The sequence below is a fragment of the Chlorocebus sabaeus genome, chromosome 11, assembly GCF_047675955.1.
Source record: "Chlorocebus sabaeus isolate Y175 chromosome 11, mChlSab1.0.hap1, whole genome shotgun sequence".
In the NCBI taxonomy this organism is placed as follows: Eukaryota; Metazoa; Chordata; class Mammalia; order Primates; family Cercopithecidae; genus Chlorocebus; species Chlorocebus sabaeus.
Window position 1 is genome coordinate 78,463,043 of NC_132914.1, and position 21,006 is coordinate 78,484,048.

General features: G+C 34.0%; 1 protein-coding gene across 20 annotated transcripts in view; it reads right to left on the minus strand.

Annotated features, from left to right (window-relative positions):
* Window positions 1-695: 695 nt before the first annotated feature.
* PPFIA2 (PTPRF interacting protein alpha 2) overlaps window positions 696-21,006 on the minus strand; it is a 508,377-nt gene continuing 488,066 nt past the window's right edge. For 17 of the 20 annotated variants that reach the window (XM_008004129.3, XM_008004144.3, XM_073020972.1 and 14 more), the window contains 6 exons: window positions 18,592-18,689; window positions 9,936-10,111; window positions 8,965-9,033; window positions 4,915-5,074; window positions 3,629-3,720; window positions 696-1,297 (listed from right to left, as the gene is read on the minus strand). In XM_008004129.3, coding sequence (XP_008002320.1) covers window positions 3,662-3,720; window positions 4,915-5,074; window positions 8,965-9,033; window positions 9,936-10,111; window positions 18,592-18,689 — 562 coding nt within the window. In that variant the 3' untranslated portion in view covers window positions 696-1,297; window positions 3,629-3,661. The remainder of the gene's footprint in view (window positions 1,298-3,628; window positions 3,721-4,914; window positions 5,075-8,964; window positions 9,034-9,935; window positions 10,112-18,591; window positions 18,690-21,006) is intronic. The other 3 variants (XM_008004136.3, XM_008004134.3, XM_008004140.3) reach the window with 1 other exon arrangement.

The window sequence follows — 21,006 nt, forward strand, 5'->3', positions numbered from 1 at the left end:
TGCAAACATAGCAAATTAAAATACAGAAAAGAAATTACTAATGACAGATCTTGCGCTTAATACGATCAAGCAGCAGAAAATCAGCAGTTAGATAAATGGTATTATTAAATAGGCTTTACTTTGAATCTCCCATATAAACAAAGAATAAACAACAGTAACACCACCAAATAAAGCCACAGGGAAGAGATTACTCTTCTATACTTTTATACACTATATATGTTAATCATTCTGTCTTTCATTATTTCCTCTGATAAAACTGACTTCAGGGAAGTCACAACAAGGCCATCTCGGCTAAAAGCTTATAACATTAGACATGAGTCTGGCTAATGCCCTGTTACATTGACAAAAGGGAAAGGTATCTTGGGTTTTGTTTTCTCTAGTGGAAATGAGCCTCAGACTCCGCAGTGGTTGACATTCGCTGTCCAGTACTGGCTGGCAGTTCAAGATATTTGAATGAACATGTGGTTCTTAGTAAAGAAGTTTTTTGTTTTTTGTTTTTTTGTCTTTTTTTCTTGGTCCACAGGTAACAAGAGAAGATTATGGTTTTTTAATATAAATTTTTAAATAATTGCTTTTGACTCTTGTAAACAGCTTGGCTTTGTTTTGTATTGAAAAGGAGATCAAGCCATCACAGTGCTATTTCTAAAGATATAGGACATCCCTGATTGCCTTTAAAGCTCTATTTTTGGCTCCGGTTCCAGGTTAAATCATTCTTTTTCACATGATCAGAGGCAGGTTGTTCAGCTTTAAGTATTGACAGACTTGAAGGAGAAACATGTTGAAGCATGAAACATGCTTCAAGGAAACATATTGATTTGACTATTAACAATTCAAAAACTGTAAAAATGGTGGAATGGTAAAATACAAACAGTACTTGGAATTGTCAAATGTTTGCACTCGAGACTCCATGAACCATATATTTTATTTTTTAAAAAATCATATTTATATCCATTTACATAAGACTTACACATTTAAAAAGAAATGCACAGTAATACATAAATGCCTAGTATATTACAATAAAACATGAAAAACAACTGGCTTCATTTCATAAAAGCATCTGTTGTACAGAGTTTATGATGTAGATGATGTTTATTATTCAAATGACTTAAGCATTTTATTACAAGTGTAGTAAACTAATCAAATGTAATATCTGACTCCCCCCAAAAATCACATTTTTCAGCTTTTAATAAGTCATGACGTCATTATTTCCTTAGAATTCAGATTTCACAAAGGTTTTCACTGCTCGTCTTCTTAGATGGTAGTGCACTTTAGGTAGAGTAGACTGAAAAGACGCCATCTAAAATATACAATGGAGAGCATTAGTTCACTGAAAAGTCCCAGACTGGGAAATCTCATTCTACTTCTCTGTGGTGTACCTCCATGCAGCCTGCTTACTCCTGTCCTAAAAGATTATGGGAAGGAAATCATCTAGGATGTAGCCAACAGCCATATGTAATTAACATTTGCTCTTCTCCAATTTGGTGCAGGGGAGCTTAACAAATAATAGAATTTGCTCAAATTTGTGGAAAGTATGGCAATAATGTAAACAAAGGTAGTTATGCAAGATGTTAGCATGCCTTCTGAAAAATTTACAACTTGCTAATTAATAAATTGGGTTGAATTGACCTATTTCATAATATAGATTTATATTCTAGTTCATATATTTTAGAGTTCTTTAAAAATACCTTTATTTGTCACAAAAACATAATGATAATAAGTCACCTATTTTAAACGGTTTGTGTCAGTAGTATGGCATTGCTGATTCTTTTCAGCCATAATATACTTAGAAAAACCTCACAATTGCTATTACTGACATGAAAGAAACAGCAAGCAGTATGCTCTGGATTATTTTAATAACAAAAGTGTTATTGTTTCACCAAAACAAAAAATGGTTGTCCTAGATTGAATTATTGTAAATGAATACTGTTATCCCAGATAATGGTAAAAACTAGGAAATATGAACTAGAATGCCATGCACGAAAAACAGATTGCAAATAGTTAGAGGAACTCTACCCATCAGTTAAGAGCTAAGAAGCAAGCACTATTGAACATATTAAATAGTCATTTGTAAATTAGTGAAGTGTTCATTTCCTGAAGAAATTATGCTGCTATGTGTAGAATCTATTATAAACAGTATTTTGGGAGACCTCTTATTCAGACAAATTATTATACACTTTAAATCATGCCTAATTAGATGCCAAATTATATACCATAATTAAAATTTTAATGTAAGGGTTCTACATTCTGAAATTAAATATCTTATCAGGATGCTTTTTGTTTTATCACTTCAAATAGTGATCCAAATAAGGCATCATATCTGCTCCCATCTTAAGCCCAAAAGACCAACAATAAATTGTGTGGAGCTTTTAGTTCAAGGCAACGAAAAACAGCACAAGGCAAGCTATTCCTCTGCCTGTAACTGGTTTCTCTTATCCCTGTGCACACTTATTGTTCTAAATATCGCCATAAAAAGTACTTTTCCAAAATATTAATTCATCAAAAGTGGTTAAATATTTTGGTAAAGCATAGTTTTAGGTTGAAAAAAACTATGAACATTTGACATTTATAAATCTAGGAAACCACGGTTTTACTATTAAGACTGTTTTTCAAGAAAATCTCATTTTTATATGGATTTTAAAGTAGCTTTCATTAATTAGTATTTCCTTAAAATCAAATGCCTGGTATTTATGGTTACATAGGAAGGTTTTGTGCTGGTCCTATCCTCCACTGTTATAAAGTAACTTTATTTTGTTCCTATAAGTCTCAAATGCTTAAAATTTATATTTGTTTTTAGCAAATATAAACTTGTAATTGTAATTTACATTGTAAATTTAAACGTGTAAATCAGATTGATAAGATACAATGTAATCAAGGTTTAAATTTTTTGCAGTTTCTACTCTTTATTTCTTTCGAGATGGAGTCTCGCTCTGTCACCCAAGCTTGAGTGAAATGGCATGATCTCCGCTCACTGCAACTTCTGCCTCCCAGGTTCAAGTGACTCTCTTGCCTCAGCCTCCCAAGTATCTGGGATTATGGGAGTGCACCACAATGCCTGGCTACTTTTTGTATTTTTAGTAGAGACGAGGTTTCACCACATTGGCCAGGCTGGTCTGTAACTCCTGACCTGAAGTGATCCACCTGCCTCGGCAAGTTTCTACTTTTTAATATGAAACCATCTCTAAGTCATTTTCCTGTCTGTTGCTGTTTGACTCTGTTAACTTGCTTAAATCCCTATCTGCTTACCTTGACTTCCTTATACAAAATATACACTTAAAAATATAGGATTTTTTAAAGTGTTGAATTATTATCAATAAAATGTTAAGTGAATCAATAGGAAATGGTACTAAAAAGTAGAAAACAGTGTAGTGGCAACCCATTGATGTGTAATAATAGAGTGATAGGCCTCCAACAGGCAGACCTTAAACCATAGCAGACAGATGGTGATAGGAAATACTAGACTAAGTGTTACAATACAAAGATTTCTTTTTTCCCTGAAGCAATTCAAAAGGGTTATCTCACTTCTGTACTGCTAGGGCATACCAAAGAATATAGTGTATATTTATTAGTCTATGTAGGTTCCATTTTTTTTGTCTTTTTTTTTTTTGTCAGCCAAAGGGAAACTACTCACAGCAGGTCAGTGCTGCCTCCTTTGAGTGGCTTGTCAACATGAGTATGTGCGAACAGTGGAGTTGTCTAACCTCTGCAGTCTTGATGAAGCAACTGCAAATGGAGAAAAGGGCTTTAGAGGGACTTGGATGATTGAGTACAAGATTTCAGATGAGAAAGATTTATTTTCCCTGCATACGGGGATTCTGAACATATTAGTAGACCTTCTTTCTCTCAGATATAAGCCACTCACATTCCTCTTCTCTAGATCAAGTTCCTAATGAAAATTTATCCCAGTGTAATTGACCTGAGCTTTTGAGTTGTTATGTATTCCTCCTTAGATGAAATCTGTAACAAGAGCAGCTCCCCAGGGTGCTTCTGTTTTTGATATAGAGATTGCTCTTAGAGAACTCATTATAGTGGATTTTTTTTCCGCTTCAAGTATTGAAGAACTTCTACACTAATTGTAATGATGTTAAATTCCTCATGAATTTCGCTGACATGTTCCACCATATTAACAAGTTGTAAGAAATGTAGATCAAGATCATGGTTTATGCTGGAATAAATTTGAGTTATAATAACTATGACCTTGGAAAGAAATAATGATGCTAGGTGATTATCTTAACAAATAGAGTGGGACTATTTTTCTTAAATGCCTTCCAAACAGAAATAATTTTGTGACTACTATTTCAAAGTTGTCTCTCCTCTGGAATGACTGTTTTCTTTTGTAAATTAGATAGCTTAAGTCTAATGTCCACAGAAGGAAATAGTAATTGGGAAATTACTGTGTTTTGTGTTTCTTTAATTCTCTTCTCATGTTCGTGCTTGTTTATTTAAGGGCTTCTGCTTTGGTCAGAGGGAAAAAATATCTGATGAGTCTGAATTTCTAAGATGACATATAAAACTCACAGTATTTCAACATGTAGGGGGACAGTGGAGTTAATTTCCATTTACTATGAATCTTTAGTCCAAGTCCAACCTCTAACTTAAAACAAATTGTTAATTTGGGGAATAGAAGACTAAAGAAACACAAATCATGCAGATGTTTATTGTTCCTCCTAGAGGTGGACATTAGCCAAACTGTTCTTTTTAGGATGTTATAAATTATTTTGAAAATGTGAACAAAGTGCCATGAGTTCATGCAATAGCAGTGTAAAAAGGAGTCTGGTTTGTGATGAGAGCAAAGTAAATTTCAAGCAGAGCAAACCAACTCAAGAAAATAGTTCCAGAAAGCAAGGTCAGAGAATTATACAAGCTTTGGCTAAACAAGCTTTTTGCTTTATAAGCAGCAACACAAAACTACTGTACCATCTGTTGTCATTTTTCTTGACTGCCCAGATGTTGTGGTTAACCTAAATCCAGCTGGTAATGTTTCTGAGGACCCAGGCATCATGCTGATTCCATGTACTTCCCGAGGAGGAAACTGCCTTCTCCAGGTTGATCCACGTCTGAAGTTCTTGTCATCACTCTGCCAGTACAGTTATAATGTGATGTTATGAAAACAAGTAAACTAGTCCATGTGCTTAAAGCAGTGTGCTTAGACACATGTAACATAGATTATTTACATTTAGCCTATCAAGTATACATATGGAATCATGCTTTATCGAGACAGTTCTATGATTCCAAAACAAGACTATAGGAGATTTGATATATAAATTTTTAAATAAAACTTTTCATACAATTTCAGATTTAAGGTCGACATCTAGACAGTAAATATCTTTGAAAGCCTAAAATAAGTCACCAATGTTTTCCAAAATAAATATTGGATATACATTGTTCCACTTTATGCCTACTGGTTTTATGGAATGAGATGATATACTTAATTGAATCAGTTGTTGAGTAGACTACATTTAACTCAAATACTTGAATGAAATGACTTTTATGTACACAAATACAATGTAGGTATTTGTTTCAGGGAAATCTATATTTCAGATGACATGGCTAATAGGAGATACTGTAGCCTATTATTATATCTGTACAAGAAACTCTAAATATGTGATTTGTGAAGTTTTAGGTGACACAGAATTAATTTGCAATTTGTTGAAAAATCTGTATAGCCTGGACACCATCCTTTCAATAAGTACATGTGGTCCTTGGGTGCCACTGAAAGCATAATGTTACCCTGGTTACATTTTAATAATGTGTATTTTAATATACACAGAGGCAGAGAGTCACATCTCATTTAATCGGCCCAATAGACTTTTTTCCTAGTTCATTACTATCAGGAAGCAACATTATACCCCACATAGGCTAGCGTCTCTACTTGGACAGATCCTAGGGTGAATCCACATTTTAGAATGTAGCACAGCAATTACATTTTAATTCTGGTTGCTGATTTTGTTAGGCCCTAATGAAATAATCTCTTCTCCCTGTGTGTATACACGAAGTACTTTTACAGACACAATTATTTTCCTCCAAATTGGCAAGTAGCAATATATAATTCAGCAGTTAATGAATATTATGTGTCTAATTCTGAGGAAAATATGAATCATTCCACACAGGTCTTGTCTTCCCATCTCATTGTTTCTTACCTAGGGAAGGACTATCTATTCCATGAAGTTATAGCCAAGTATATGTTGTGTATCCTAATATCTCATTTGATTTCATTCTGGCATTTGGAATAATAGGTCTATAGTCACTCAACATAGTAATTTGTGCTATATTATAGTGAATAACTCTATAAGGTAGTCTTTGTAGACTGCTATATTAGTTAAGGGACATGTAAAGTCAATCAGGGAAAACTAAAATCATTTTTATATAATAACATATCCACCGTTTCAATCCTTATCATTAAAACCTACATTTTGTTTGAGTGTGGTAGCCATTTTGCACATTAAGAGATGTCTGCTACTCTTCTCAACTGCTGTGTTTTTCATTGCCCTAGACCTCCAAATGTGTGTAAATGTAGAAAACAAACAGAATTTCACAGTTGCAGCCTCTATGACTTCTTGATTCTTGGAGAAGTTTTTGCATTAAGCATAAATAGTCTTTAGTTTTATAAAACACTATGTTACACTGTAGAGCTACACAACTCCTTACAGTGTTGTAGCTAGGGTCTTAAAAATAAGCCAGTTTTGGCCAGGCGTGGTGACTCACGCCTGTAATCCTAGCACTTTGGGAGGCCGAGGTGGGAAGATAACCTGAGGTCAGGAGTTCGAGACCAGCCTGACCAACATGGAGAAACCCTGTCTCCACTAAAAATGCAAAATTAGATGGGCGTGGTGGCGCATGTCTGTAATCCCAGCAACTTGTAAGGCTGAAGTGGGAGAATCGCTGGAATCCATGAGACGTAGGTTGCGGCCGGCCGAGATCACAGCACTACACTCCAGTCTGGGCAACAAGAGCAAAACTCCATCAAACAAAACAAAAAACAAAAAACAAAACAAACAAACAAAAACCAAAAAGCCAGTTTTTATTTGATTCTATTTATTCATTTAGACGGAGTCTTGCTCTGTTGCCCAGGCTGGAGTGCAGTGGGGCAATCTCGGCTCACTGCAAGCTCCGCCTCCCGGGTTCACGCCGTTCTCCTGCCTCAGCCTCCAGAGTAGCTGGGACTACAAGCACCCACCACCACACCCGGCTAATTTTTTATATTTTTAGTAGAGATGGGGTTTCACCCTTTCAGCCAGGATGGTCTCGATCTCCTGACCTCGTGATCCACCCGCCTCGGCCACCCAAAGTGCTGGGATTACAGGCGTGAGCCACCTCGCCTGGCCAAAAAAAAACCAGTTTTTAGAGTTGAGGGTGTGAATTATGATTCTTTCAACATATTGTTAATGCAGAAAGTTAACAGAACTATAAACAACAACATCATGGGGAAACGTTTTCATGAGATAGGATTAATTCTTTTAATTGGAGCCAAAGTCTGCATAAGGTTGTTGACACCTCTCAAATTATTTCAGTGGAATCTGAATGTGATCAGCAAAACCTCAGAAATAAGTCAACTACTGTTCTAAGAAAGTTGGTTATTTTTGCTCACACTAAAAATAAATAAATAAATAGATAAGTAAAATTGAACAAAAGAGACTAGAGGGTTTAAATGACAAAATTATATTTTGTGCTTTTAAAAATAAGAAGCAGCCGCAGCATAGTTTAAAGACAAAGAGTCGTATCTCATTTAATTGGCTCCATAGACTTTTCTTCTAGTTCATTACTATCAAGAAGCCACCCCATACCTGGACAGCTCCTAAGAGAACGTAGCAATATGACAAGTCTTCAATAATTTTTTATTAGAAATTTTTGCAACTTTTAAGAAAGAATAATTGTATTTTAAGGTGTATGAGTTTATAAGACTACCTTTTTGAATCAATCATTTCTAGTAAGGATTAAAAAGACTGTCATGCAACTTACAAGACTAGGCTTTTAAAAATATTAATCATTATTCTGATTGAATAAGAGCATGAATTTAGCAGAAGTTAGCTGAGTTAGATAAGACTGTAGAACTTATCTCTTTATAATCCCCACCATAAGGACAGAGTGGATTTTATAATACCAAGATTATCTGTCCTGCCTATTTGAATATAGAATGATTGGTCCATATTTGGATTTGCTGAGTTCTTCACAAAATAATTTTAATCAGCTTGTCTTTGTGGCAAGAAACACTTGTACTTTGCAACACAGAATTATGCATCTCTTTATTTTCTATTTCATGCTCAGGTTTCCTTCCCACTTCTTCCAGAAAGACCCTGTAGAAAAACTCAGAAAGACTATTAACATGTCTACAGTCCACAGCATTTGCTGATATCCCTCGTATTCATTCATCCTGGGAGGCTACCTACATGTTTATTATTTTCCAAATAATTTAATATTAATATATTATATAGTGATTCTTATACTCAATATAGCTTTCAAATTCTATGACTGTTAAAATGTTATTAATCTGTTTTGAAGGAAAACTCAGTATCGATATACAAAATAATAAAAACTTCCCATTTATTGAAGCAAGTTTTATCCTCGTTTTAATTTTCTAAAATTTCCTGGCAAGATATACTGATATTTGAGAAATAAATGCACTCTTTATTAAAAAGCTGAATATATCAACATTAGTGTTTTAATTTTTTTCTAATTGTTTTAAAAAATGTTGCCCAACATTTTGCAGTCACAACTCATAAAAAAGTTTTGTAAATAACTATTTTGTATCTCTAACTGTCAAAATGATAATATTTATGAATTAATACAGCTCTTTCCAAAATTAAGTAATAAGATTGAATATTTAACAACAAACCTGGAGAAAATTCTTGATTCTAACCATAGAACAGTCATTTGATTAATTTCCAGGCACTATTCAGTAAAAACAAAGATGGTCTATCATTTTTCTTTTACTCTCTCAGATCTCTTTTGAATAACAGGTACACTTACTTCATCCAGTCGCCTTTCAGTTCCCAGGGCCAAGAGGTTATTGTATTCCCTTTCAAGAATCTGCCTTGCCTGTTGACATCAAATTACAGTTACCATCACTGAAATGGCATTTTATTTTAAAAATCATGTAGCTCATATTTATCTGAGAATGTATTATAAAACATACTTTATTTATGGGTTTTAAAGTTTTTAGTCCTCCATGTCTATTATTAGCCACTGTAAATTTTAACTACAAAAAATATATATACTTTTTTGTTGTTTTTTTTGTTTGTTTGTTTTTTTGTCTGTGAGCAGTAGAGAGACAGCTTTGCATAAACGTCTGAGGTCAAGAGGCTTTGGTGTCACTTCATTACTTTATTTCAATTGAGTATTTTGTTTAATCTCTAGAATATGTAAAAACGAAATAAAAAGTGAAATTGGACTGCCAAATTTTTATCAGACCTATGCAGGTAGTTCTCAAACCTGGCCAGCGATTATCATTTGAGGAAAGTTTTGATAATAAAGATTCCAATGCCCTATCTCTTGATAACTGATGTCTTAGGACTATGACGTGGGTTGCAGGTTTTATTTTTTATTCATAAGGAACTAGACTGATTCAAATTATTATCCAGTTTTGGGAATCACTGGCATATCCAATGCTAACGGTCTGTATAATTCATACATGTAAATGGAAATGACTGCCTCTCAGAGAGGCAGAGACTGATGGCCATCTGTCAGGGATTTCATTTAGTGGAATCTGGCATTCAGGTGGGAGACTGGGCCACATAACTTCTAAATCCCTTTCTTGTTTAATTGTATGATGTTTCTTGGCTAGAAATCCACTAGCCTGAAATTAAAACTCCAGTGACATATTTCAAACACTGAGCTAACTTTCATTAACAATCATGAATACACAGCCATTTTTTCCTAAAAGTTTAGATTATCATTAGATAAACCAGAACACATCGAGACTACAGCAAAAAGCGACTTACCTGGGTGTTCTGTGTTGGAATCTGTAATAATAAAGCTAAGCTGCTGTAGTCAAAGTTTTCATCCAGGGCTATAAGTGAGCCATGCACACCGCTCTCAAGTATATTATTTGCATATTCTCGAAGTCCAATTGCTTGTATCCAGCGAATAACTCGGTCATTGCTCCACACCAACACGTCTAGGAAAAGACATGCATCGTTTTAGGATGCAGTATTTTGCATAGTAGAACCACTGGCTGAAATGAGCTATGGGTATCTGGCCAGGTCACATTTATGCTGATTTATTCACACTCTAATGCATCTGGCTCCCTTCATTTGCGTATAATTACTGTTTTAATATTTAACCCTTTCGAATCTCTATTTAAAAAGTTGTTCTTTTTCAGAGTGTTTGTTATACCTAAAATGACAGCACTTCAGTCGCATAGAACAAGGTGTCTGTGTTTTTCTTGTTTTCATACTAGAGCCCTAGGGGTCTGTCTGAAGTTCAATATTTTTACCACCAGATGGAGACATATCTTATTTGTGTCTTGATACATGCCTCTTCAGTAAACAGCAGACGAGATTGTAATACTGTCTTTCATCAGAAGTGTTTATTAACCACTACCTAAACATGGGCATATAGAATAGAAGATTGTTTTTTTCACCTGAAGTAATACATAAGAACAGAACAGTAAGATAATATAGGGCATCAACAGATGGATACTTACTTTACTATTATATTCCAATGCATTTTTCCCAATCACATGCTAACGCAAAATTCAAGCACTCAGTCAAATGTCAAAAATTGCTTCCACTCTGTTGAAAGTAATATTCTATTGAGGAACAAAATCCTTTGATTTTTATTTTCTAAAAATAAAACTTTTAGAGAAAAATGTCATGTTTCTTTTTTTTAGATAAAAACATCAAATTATGTTTTATCACTTATTTTCTTCAATATATTCCCATTAAAAATTGGCAGAATGCTACGTAAAAACCAGTAAAATAGTCAGGACTAAAATCATCCATAGAAAAGAAAGAATTTTAAGAAACTTAAGGGGATACGAGAAAAAAATTAAAACATTTTTACTACCCATAGAAGGGGAAAGGAAACTATAATTACTATTTAAGTAAAAGTAAGTTTCCTGTCTGATTTTTTCCTTTCTAATGAAGTGTACAACTTTTTCAGAAAAAGTATAAAAATCTTTCAGGAAATATTCTTCAACTTTTAACTGTTTTAAATAACTGTTTCAATAAGCCTTTGAAAAGCATGTTTTAAATATGTTTTGATGAGTCTTTGAAAAGCCTTATTTATCCTATTTTATTCATTTATAACCAACTTAGGTGTTCTTGTGTATAACTTTGAAGCAATAAAGTGATAGCACAGACCCACAGAAGTTCCCTCAAGCACCTTCTCAGGCACCATTCTCACTTAACAGTAACCAATATTCTGACTACTTTCATTTTCGAATCGCCTTGCCTGATTTAATTTTTTTTTAGCTTTTTATACATAAAATCATACAATATGTACTTTTTTGTCTGCCTTTCATTCAATATGGAATTTATCTATGCTTTAGCAAATAGCATTGGTGTGTTCATGATCATTGCTATCTAGCATTCCATTGCTTGATTATGCCGCAATGTATCCATTCTACTGTAGATGGACATGTGAGTAGATTCCATTTTGGGTTATTAAGAATAGTGTTGCTTTGAGGGGGAAAGGATGGGGAATGGCAAGGGATAAAAAAACAACACATTGGGTACAGGGTACACTGCTTAGGTGATGAGTGGACAAAAATGTCAGAAAAATCACTACTAACCAAATCACCATATAACCAAACAGCACCTGTTCCCCAAAAAAACTATTGAAATAAAAAAATAATAAATAGTGCTGCTTTGAATATTGTTATACATGTATTTTGTATATTTACATGTTGCAGTAGAATAAATAACAACGAATAGAATTGTTATATGTTTACTTGTTAGCAGGTATTGCTAAGCAAATTCCACTCTCACAATTTAAACTCACATTATTAATGTCTGAACATCTTCATCTTTACCAATGCTTTGTGTTTCTCATTTTTGTTTTTCTCTTGCTTAATTTTTAGCCATTATAGTAGGTGTATGGTATTATGCATTGAATTGTGTCCCCCCAAATTCATGTAGAAGTCCTAACTTTCAGCACCTAAGAACGTAACCTTACTTGGATATCAGGTCTTTATAGAAATGATCAATTAAAATGAGTCAATAGAGTTGGCCCAAATTCAATAAGACTGTTATCTTTCTTAAATGGCAAAATTTGGAAACAGACATGCACACATGGAGAGCACTATAAGATGATGAAGGCAGGGATCATGGTGATGTGCCTACATGCCAAAGAACATCAAAGATTGCCAGCAAATCACCCGAAGCCAGGGGAGAAGCAAATAACAGATTCTTCTCAGTAGGAACTGACTCTGCTAACACCTTGGTCTGGAACTTCCAGTCTCTAGGACTGTGAGACAACAAATTTCTGTTGTTTAAGACACACAATCTTTGGAACTTTAATACAGCAGCCCCGACAAACTAATACATGGGGTGTCTCATTATAGTTTTAATCAGTAACACCCACTATGAACTGAAAATGTCTGATACTTTTAAAGTTTGTCAGTTTTTACTTCCTGTATTTTAAATCTACATATTAGATGTATACTAATTTGCTATATCTTCCCTTCTATTATTTGAAAATAGCCAACTTATTTCTAGTATGTTTCCTGCCTTAAAGTTTATATTCTGATATTAGAAGAATCATATAAGCTTTGGTTAATATTTGCATGTGTACCTCCTTTACTAATAAGTTTTCTATGTTCTTATATTGAAAGTGTGTCTGTTGTGTACAGCATATTCATTGTTTTTCAATCTGTCTTTAAATTGAAATAGTTAGTTCTTGCCCATTTAATATTATTACTTTGATATTTGAGTTGAATTCTACCGTCTTTCTATTTGTCCTACCTGTTCTTTGTTCCTTTTCCCTCTTTCTTGCCTTTTATTATGTTTTCTTAGTTTATTCTACCACTCCATTAGCTTTTTTTTTTTTTTTTTTTTTTTTTTGAGACAGAGTCTCACTCTTGTTGCCCAGGCTGGAGTGCAATGGCATGATCTCTGCTCACTGCAACCTCTGCTTCCAGGGTTCAAGCAATTCTCCTGCCTCAGCCTCCCAAGCAGCTGGGACTACAGGCATGAGCCACCACGCCTGGCTAATTTTGTATTTTCACTAGAGATGGGGTTTCACCATGTTAGTAAGGCTGGTTTCATCTCCTGACCTCAGGTGATCCACCTGCCTTGGTCTGCCAAAGTGCTGAGATTACAGGCATGAGCCACCATGCCCCGCCCTCTGTTAGCTTTTTATATTTACACTTTATATTATTGTTTTAGTAGTGGCACTTAAAGCTTATAATGTGTTCTTATTAGAGTCTATTATAAATTATTCCTTTTATTATTTTCTAGATAATGCAAAGACTTTCAAACAATTTAATTTCACTTATTCCCTTCCGGCCTTTTGCATTATAGTTATGTATTTTAATTCTATGTAAAATGTAAGCCCCGCAGATATTATTGTTTTTACTATTATTGTGAAATTTACCCATACATTTTTCAGTTCTCCTCCATTATGTGTGCATTTTAAAAATTATCTTTATGATCATTTCCATCTGCCTGAATCACTTATTCTAATATTTCTTTTCTATTTGTTTTTTTTCTGGTGAAATAATCTCTCAGATTTCGTTTGTCTGAAAGTATGTTAATTCTGTCTTTAATATCGAGGGACATACTTCAAAGTAAGAAGTTAGTTTGATTCACCGTTTTAAGGCTATAATTCCATCTTCCTCTACCATTATTTACTTGAGCAATATCAGTTATCTTATGTTGTGCCTTTGAAATTATTGTGGAGTTTACTCTGGCAGATTCTAAGATTTTGTGGCATGAGAATTCATGGTTTTCAGTAGCTCTATTGTAATATGTTTAGATGTGTTTTTATTTTCCCTTTTGTTTATAGTCTCACGTGGGGTCCATCGAGAACTTTGAGTCTGTGGATTATCATTTCAGTTATTTTCTTTTTATGTCTCCACCAGTATCTTTTCAAATATTGTGTCTTTCTTATTGTCTCCTACCTCACCATGTCCAATGTCTCCAATGATGTTTTATATCACTCATCCTTTTTGTTTTTTGCTTATGTGGGGCTACATGTTTTCAAGTGATCTTTTATTTCACTAAACTCTCTTCTATTGTTAAATCACCTATTGCGTTCTCAATTAAAGTCTTTATGCTACTCACTTCTTCAAATTTTCATTTGATTATTTGTTAAACATATTGATTCCAACTATATTAAATTCTCCATTTTGTCACTTATATTCCTTACATATTTTTAATAAACAGTGTCAGGGTCAACTATGGATATCTTTCTTTTTTCTGATTTTATCATCTTGGTTTTCCTCATTTTGGCCATTATCTGACTGAGTTTTTCTTTTACTGGCTTTCACACAATATGATTGAAAAATTGCAGAGGTTCTGAATGTCAACTTCTTGAGAGGACTTTGCTTTTATGTTTTTCTGAAGTTATAATAAAGGCAGATCAACTTAATTCCAATTAAGGATTGAGATAAATCAATGCTAGATTTCAATTTTAACATTGCAAAATAAAGTCTAGGAATCTCCTTCACTATAGTAACCATTTTACTACCTATATGTGTTCTATAATATGTTCCAAACCTCAAATATATATAATAAAATTTATTTTTAACATTAATAGACATAATAAATAACCTGATCTCTTTACGTTTACCCTCAGTCATAGGGTGTGTCTTATCAGAGACCTCAAATTAAAGTGTATTTGGTGGTTAAAACCTTTGGGTTTTTTTTACTGTATTACCATGAGATTACAAGAGTCCTCTTTCTAGATTTATTGCCCTTTGGCTTTGGTTTTCTGTTCAATTTTTATCTTATAATTCCATCCTTTTTAGAAATCCACAAATGTCTCTAGAGGAGTACAGTCTTACTTATTTTATTATTATTATTTTATATAGATTCTTTGCTCCTAAAGGCCCAGCAGTTTGGGCACCTCTAAATTCCTATCCCCACCACCGCCCAACTCTGTTCCCTCCTTCTCTGTTAGAAAGAGGAAAAACAGTAGAGAATGACAGTTTCACCATTTCCTTACATTTCTCTTTTTTCCAAGATCATAACTTCTCAAGTCCTGTCCCTCTTAATTGGTTTCTACTGTTTTCAAATAGCTCCTTATTACCATTTATTGATTTATCTAGCCTTTCTATTTCTTCTTGGCAGAAGATTGGTCTGACTTAATGTACCCCAATCTATCAGAAGTAGAAGTTCTTCAGATTAGTTGGTGTCCTTTCTGTCTGTGCCAATCCACAGTGCTATCTGTATATGAATCTGGAAGTTGTACATATGTCTGTCTCACATCTCTCTACTTAACTCCTTTTGTGGATTGAATGATCTCATTTCAAAAGAAATGTCCTAGATCTTTCTTTGGATTTAGGTAAGAAGGAACATGAGAGGAATGCCCACGTCCCACAATCTTATTACTATTAACTGCTGCATCCAAAACAGAATGAATTTCTGCAAGAAGTAGAACATTTATTGTCCCCCCTCAGAGTTTTGCCTCTTTCTTCCCCACTGGTCTTCAGCAAAGCAAAGGATTTCCTTAATATTCTTTATTATATCAAGAAATTTTATATTATATGTGTTAGTTGTCTCTCCGGGTCAGTTCTAAAGTGTAGCTTTTCCTCTGAGTTTTCCTTAGCCTATTCCATTGGGGTTTTTGGACCTCAGAAAATGGGCATCACATTTTGGCTGTATAATCAGCTGCTGTTGATAGTTACTGATTCATTCTAACAACTGGTTACCCTACACTTGAACCCCAAAAGCTAGGCAAGTGCTTGTGGGTGGCAGCAACAGTTCTCCATTTAATTTTACTAAACACACCGTTTTTAAAAAACGAACGTGACAATGCTCTCAATAATTAAAACAAAATCCAGTTTTCTTTGCACTAGATGGATTTGTAAACAGGGAGTGTTTGGTTTTTTCTAGCGTTAGGTTTATATTTTGATAGTCTAAGACATATTATATGGTCATGATATTTCTGCAAATAGGTGCCCATCAAAAATTCCATCGACACACCTGCAGTTAAGAGTGATCAAATATTTAACATGATCTGTTTATGAGGTAAAGGCAAATAAAGCATGAATTCAAACTTTTCCTCGTCAGAACAAAATACTTCTTTTTGTTTCATTTTTAAAGTTAGATCCCTTTCCGTAAATCTGTTTCCAAGCAATGTATATGCACTGACTTTAAAAGTGTGTAGAAATCTTCTTGACCTAAACAATAAATGGCTGGAGATCAGTGTTGACTGATTCTTAGCAAAAAATAAAATGTTACTAGGTTCTTGATATTCACATGGTCTTTTCACTTCAGAAAACTATTCATTAAGGTCAAGGTTAAATAACACTTCAGATAATAAGAGACCCCTAGTCACAGTTGAGAATTATTCCTGTAAATGTCACCAGATCGTCACAGGAAACAAGCTATTTATGATCTCATTCACAGCTATTTATCAGATAGAGTTGTGTGTGATCATAGTGAATCATGGCAGGTTTTTTTTTTCCTCAGAGCTACACTCTCATCAGCAATTGCCAAATACTAATATAACATTTGGTATAGGGCCAACTGGGTAATTCCTCTCCTTTAGATCTATCTATATGTGAAACATTTCATGTGGTGAGCTGAGGCATAATAAAATGCAATTGGATAAAAATACTTCAGAAAGGAAACTACAAAGTGGTATCCCATGGGTAAAATCTGTGTGCTAAGACATTCATTGTGTGGTCAAATGCAAACTTCCTTCTGGGGGTCTATCTTTGGTCCATTAACTCCCAAATTTCAATTCAACTGAACAGCAATGCACTGAAAACAACCTGCAATTTCCTGGGGCCCCAAAATAAAGTGAAATCAAACAACTCGATTTTGATAATGGAAAAACACTTTCTGGCTTCGAAGTAATGCATCAAATGAAGTGTTACAAGAAATCCATTGTGAGTCTGTCTACTCTCTGATGAGCCATACATAGAAAACTATTTTTAACCAATCACTTTCACACGCATTCAAGCCCATTCCATTAGAACTAATGTACTTTCCAAGACCTGCCAAAGATAAAAGTAATTTCTGACATTGTTTATCAAAAATGTAAATTATAGAAACCTAAAAAAAATCTTAAAGAATAAAACAGCACTAAACGTTAATATTGGATAACGTAATACATACTATTTTATTATCTAAATTAAGCCTTAAAAGTGAAGATGAAAACAGAAACCCATGCCTACCTTTGAACAATTAATGTAATGTAGAAACACCCACTAAATTTGATATAATGCTTGCACATATCAACTCTTGGATAATAGGAAATGGAAATATAACTAATAAGTATTTTAATATCCAAAATTTTCTTTAAAAATTTTGGTTGTATTTTCCTTAATATTTTTCTTCTTTAAACAACAAAAGTGGATTGATTAGTTTTAGCAAAAAATGCCCTCACATTATCTTAAGTGAAATAATTCAGAAACAGAAAGTCAAATACCTCATGCTCTCACTTACAAGTGGGCACCAAATAATGTGTCCAAGTGAACATAGAGTATGTAGTGATAGTCACTGGATTCTCAGAAGGGCGGGAGTTTGGGAGGGTGGCCAAAGATGAGAAATTACTTAATGGGTACAATGTACATCATTCAGGGGATGGACACACTAAAACCCAGACTTCACTACCACAAATATATCCATGTAAGAAAATTGCACTTGAACCCTTTAAATTTATACCAAAAAATACCTTTACATACATCTTATATCCAATCATGTATTTTTTTCTTCAACAACAACAATAATAAAAATAGAATGGTCTCTAAGAATATAATCTAACATATTCCTCTTTTGAAATTATTCTTTCTCGGGTATATTAAGGTACTTCTCAACATTTAGATGATTAGTTTTTAAATACAGTATTTTTTCTAACAAACCTGCAATATAGAGTGTCTTTTCTTGTTATTCAAATAAAACATTTTTGTGCACGTAGCAGTTGCAGCAATTTACAATGTTCCTGATAATATTACCAGCTAAAATGATTAATGAACTAGTTTGGTTTACAGGGGAAAATCCTTATATCATTTCTGCATAAAGTCACTATATAATTTTTTTAACTATACAGTGTTACAAAAATAAAATTGCTGGGCACTGAAATAAAATTAAAATGATATAAACCAAAGATGAACTGCCATAAAAATGATATACCATGTTTCTCTGAATCATACTGAGAATGTTCCATTAAAAGTTTGACAAAAATATCTGCATGGTGACATCTTTAGTACAAGCAGAATGTATAATTAATAGGTTCACATAAATAAATCTCAGTTCAAAAACTCAAGATTATTCCCCAAATGGGATATTCACCCTATAACTTGGTGATATCGTTTCTGTATTTTAATTAGAAAAGAATGGAAAAAAAAAAAAAACAGTAACACTTCTAGCCAAATGCTTACGCTACTTACTGGCCATTGTAACACATATAACATTTTAGGTTAATACAAGTGAAAGCTAAAAACCCCAGAATAAAGGCATTTCGTATGAAAGACAGACACATTACCTTTTATTTCGTGTTGGCTTGCTTCCCGTCTTCTTTCTAGTTCTTTTCTGTCATAATTCAACCTCTTTAAGCACATAATTCCATACTGTAAACTTGTTCTTTTTTTAATAAAACAAAAAAAAACCACAGTGAGTTTACCTCAGCAGGTGGAGAAAGTTTTCTGATTAGCCATAGTCAACACTATGCACTGCTTCTTAGGGCAACAAGTTAATAAATTACATTTGCAATCAAATCCTTCAGTATTGGAGGGAAATACATTTATAATTATTCTAAGCACAAAACGTTTCTAAGGAATAGAAAAAAAATGGTTTCAAAATAAGAAAAACCATAGTTTTAAAATCATCATGGATTATATTGTTCATCTATGTGTCTTTGTCTTTCATCCAGCTATTCCTACATTAGGTGCAGGCAAATTAATATTTTATTCATTTGAAAAGAATTTAAAGTCCCCATTATGGAGATAGTAAGGAATTAATAAGAAATGGATACTCTCTTCTTAAGCTGATGAGAAAAATAACACAAAACATGAGTAAGTTAGGTAATAGGATAGAGGACCAAATACTAAAATGAATAGCTCATAACTCTAAGTGATACAGAAGTATGTAAGAAGAACAGGTCAGCAGATATTAAAACTGAATGAAAAGGAAACGTGGAAGGAGCAGAAAATTGATTGATCCTTAAAGGATCAAGTAGCAGAGACAGGTTGACTCAGGAAAATGGAGCATCATGAACCAAAGATTGCAGATGAAAATTTAAAGGTGTGGTTAGTGAGATCACACATTCCAGAGCTGAAAACCCATGCTAGGAAGCAAGGAGGAATACAATTACACATGGAAAATAGGGCATTTGAAGGAAAGCCTTGAATTGTTTTTAAGTATGAAATACATATAATTGATACAGAATTATTGGACAATTTTCAGAGAAGGAAGAGGTGACAGTAAAAGTTTTCTGTTTGGCCAGGCACGGTGGCTCACGGCTGTAATCCCAGCACTTTGGGAGGCTGAAGCGGACGGATCACGAAGTCAGGAGTCTGAGACCAGCCTGGCCTATATGGTGAAACCTCGTCTCTACCAAAAACACAAAAATTAGCAGGGTGTGGTGCCTCACGCCTGTAGTCCCAGTTACTCGGGAGGCTGAGGCAGAAGAATCGCTGGAACCCAGAAGGCAGAGGTTGAAGCGGGCTGAGATCGTGCCACTTCACTCCACTCTGGGCAACACAGTGAGACTCCATCTAATAAATAAATAAATAAATAAATAAACAAACAAATAATAAATAAATAAAATAAGTTTTCTGTTTAAGGAAAAACAATCTCATAGCAAAATAGGAGATGGGAAAATAAGTAATCAGAGGAGACAGAAAAATCAATTCAGGGTTCAGTTCTGCTAAAATAAGGAAAACAGTCATAAACTTGAAAGGAAAATCAATAAACCAGAGATGTTATGAGAGAGAAAATGAGAAGGCTCAGTGACATTAGATATAAAGATGCAGAAGATGTGATAGGAAAAAATAATCTGTAGACTTCAAGAGTAAAGATCATTGATTATCAGTGATACTTTACATGTTTAGGAATATAAGCAAATTTAGACATACACATTGGTCAGGCTACACTTACTTGTTAGATGCATTTCTAAGCCCTGCATTTTAATAAAAACAATATTGAGTCAAATATTTCAGAATCAAAGAAAAATTGAAAGAAAATTTCATTAGGCAAGTGTTGTCGGTTGAATTGTGTTCCCCTAAAATTTACATGTGGAAGCTCGAATTCTCAGTAATTCAGAATGTGATTACATTTGGATACAGTGTCCTTAAAGAGGTAATTGAGTTAAATGAGACCATTAGGGTGGGCCTTAATCCAAACTGACTGCTGACCTTATTAAAAAAACATTTGGACACTTGGGGACAACAGGAATATATATTCACAGAGAAAGGCTTATGTGAGGACACCGAGAGAAGGTGACCATCAGCAAGCCCAGGAGAGAGGCCTCAGAAGAAACCAGACCTGCTGATTCCTTGATCTTGAACTTCTAGCCTCCAAAACTGTGAGAAAATGAATTTCTGTTGTTTATGCCACCCGTCTGTGGTCTTTTGTTGTGGCATCCCTAGCAAACTAATTCAGTGGTATACTAGATAATACTGACATAATCACTATCACAGATATTGGGCAGCTTGAGATTAAACCAAGGCATCTTGGTCAGTTTCTGCCAAGTTTTGATATGGAATATAAAATTATACTATACAGAGGATATATAATATTATGAAAATATCTGTCAGATGGAAAACTGGGCCCAAAAGACCATGGGATGCAATATACAGTCAGGTACTACTTGCTTTAAGTCAGAGATTAGCATTACTTAAAAATGAAGCTTGGGTATTTCCCAGAACAAACAAAAAGCAAGTCATCTGAGTATTTTTTT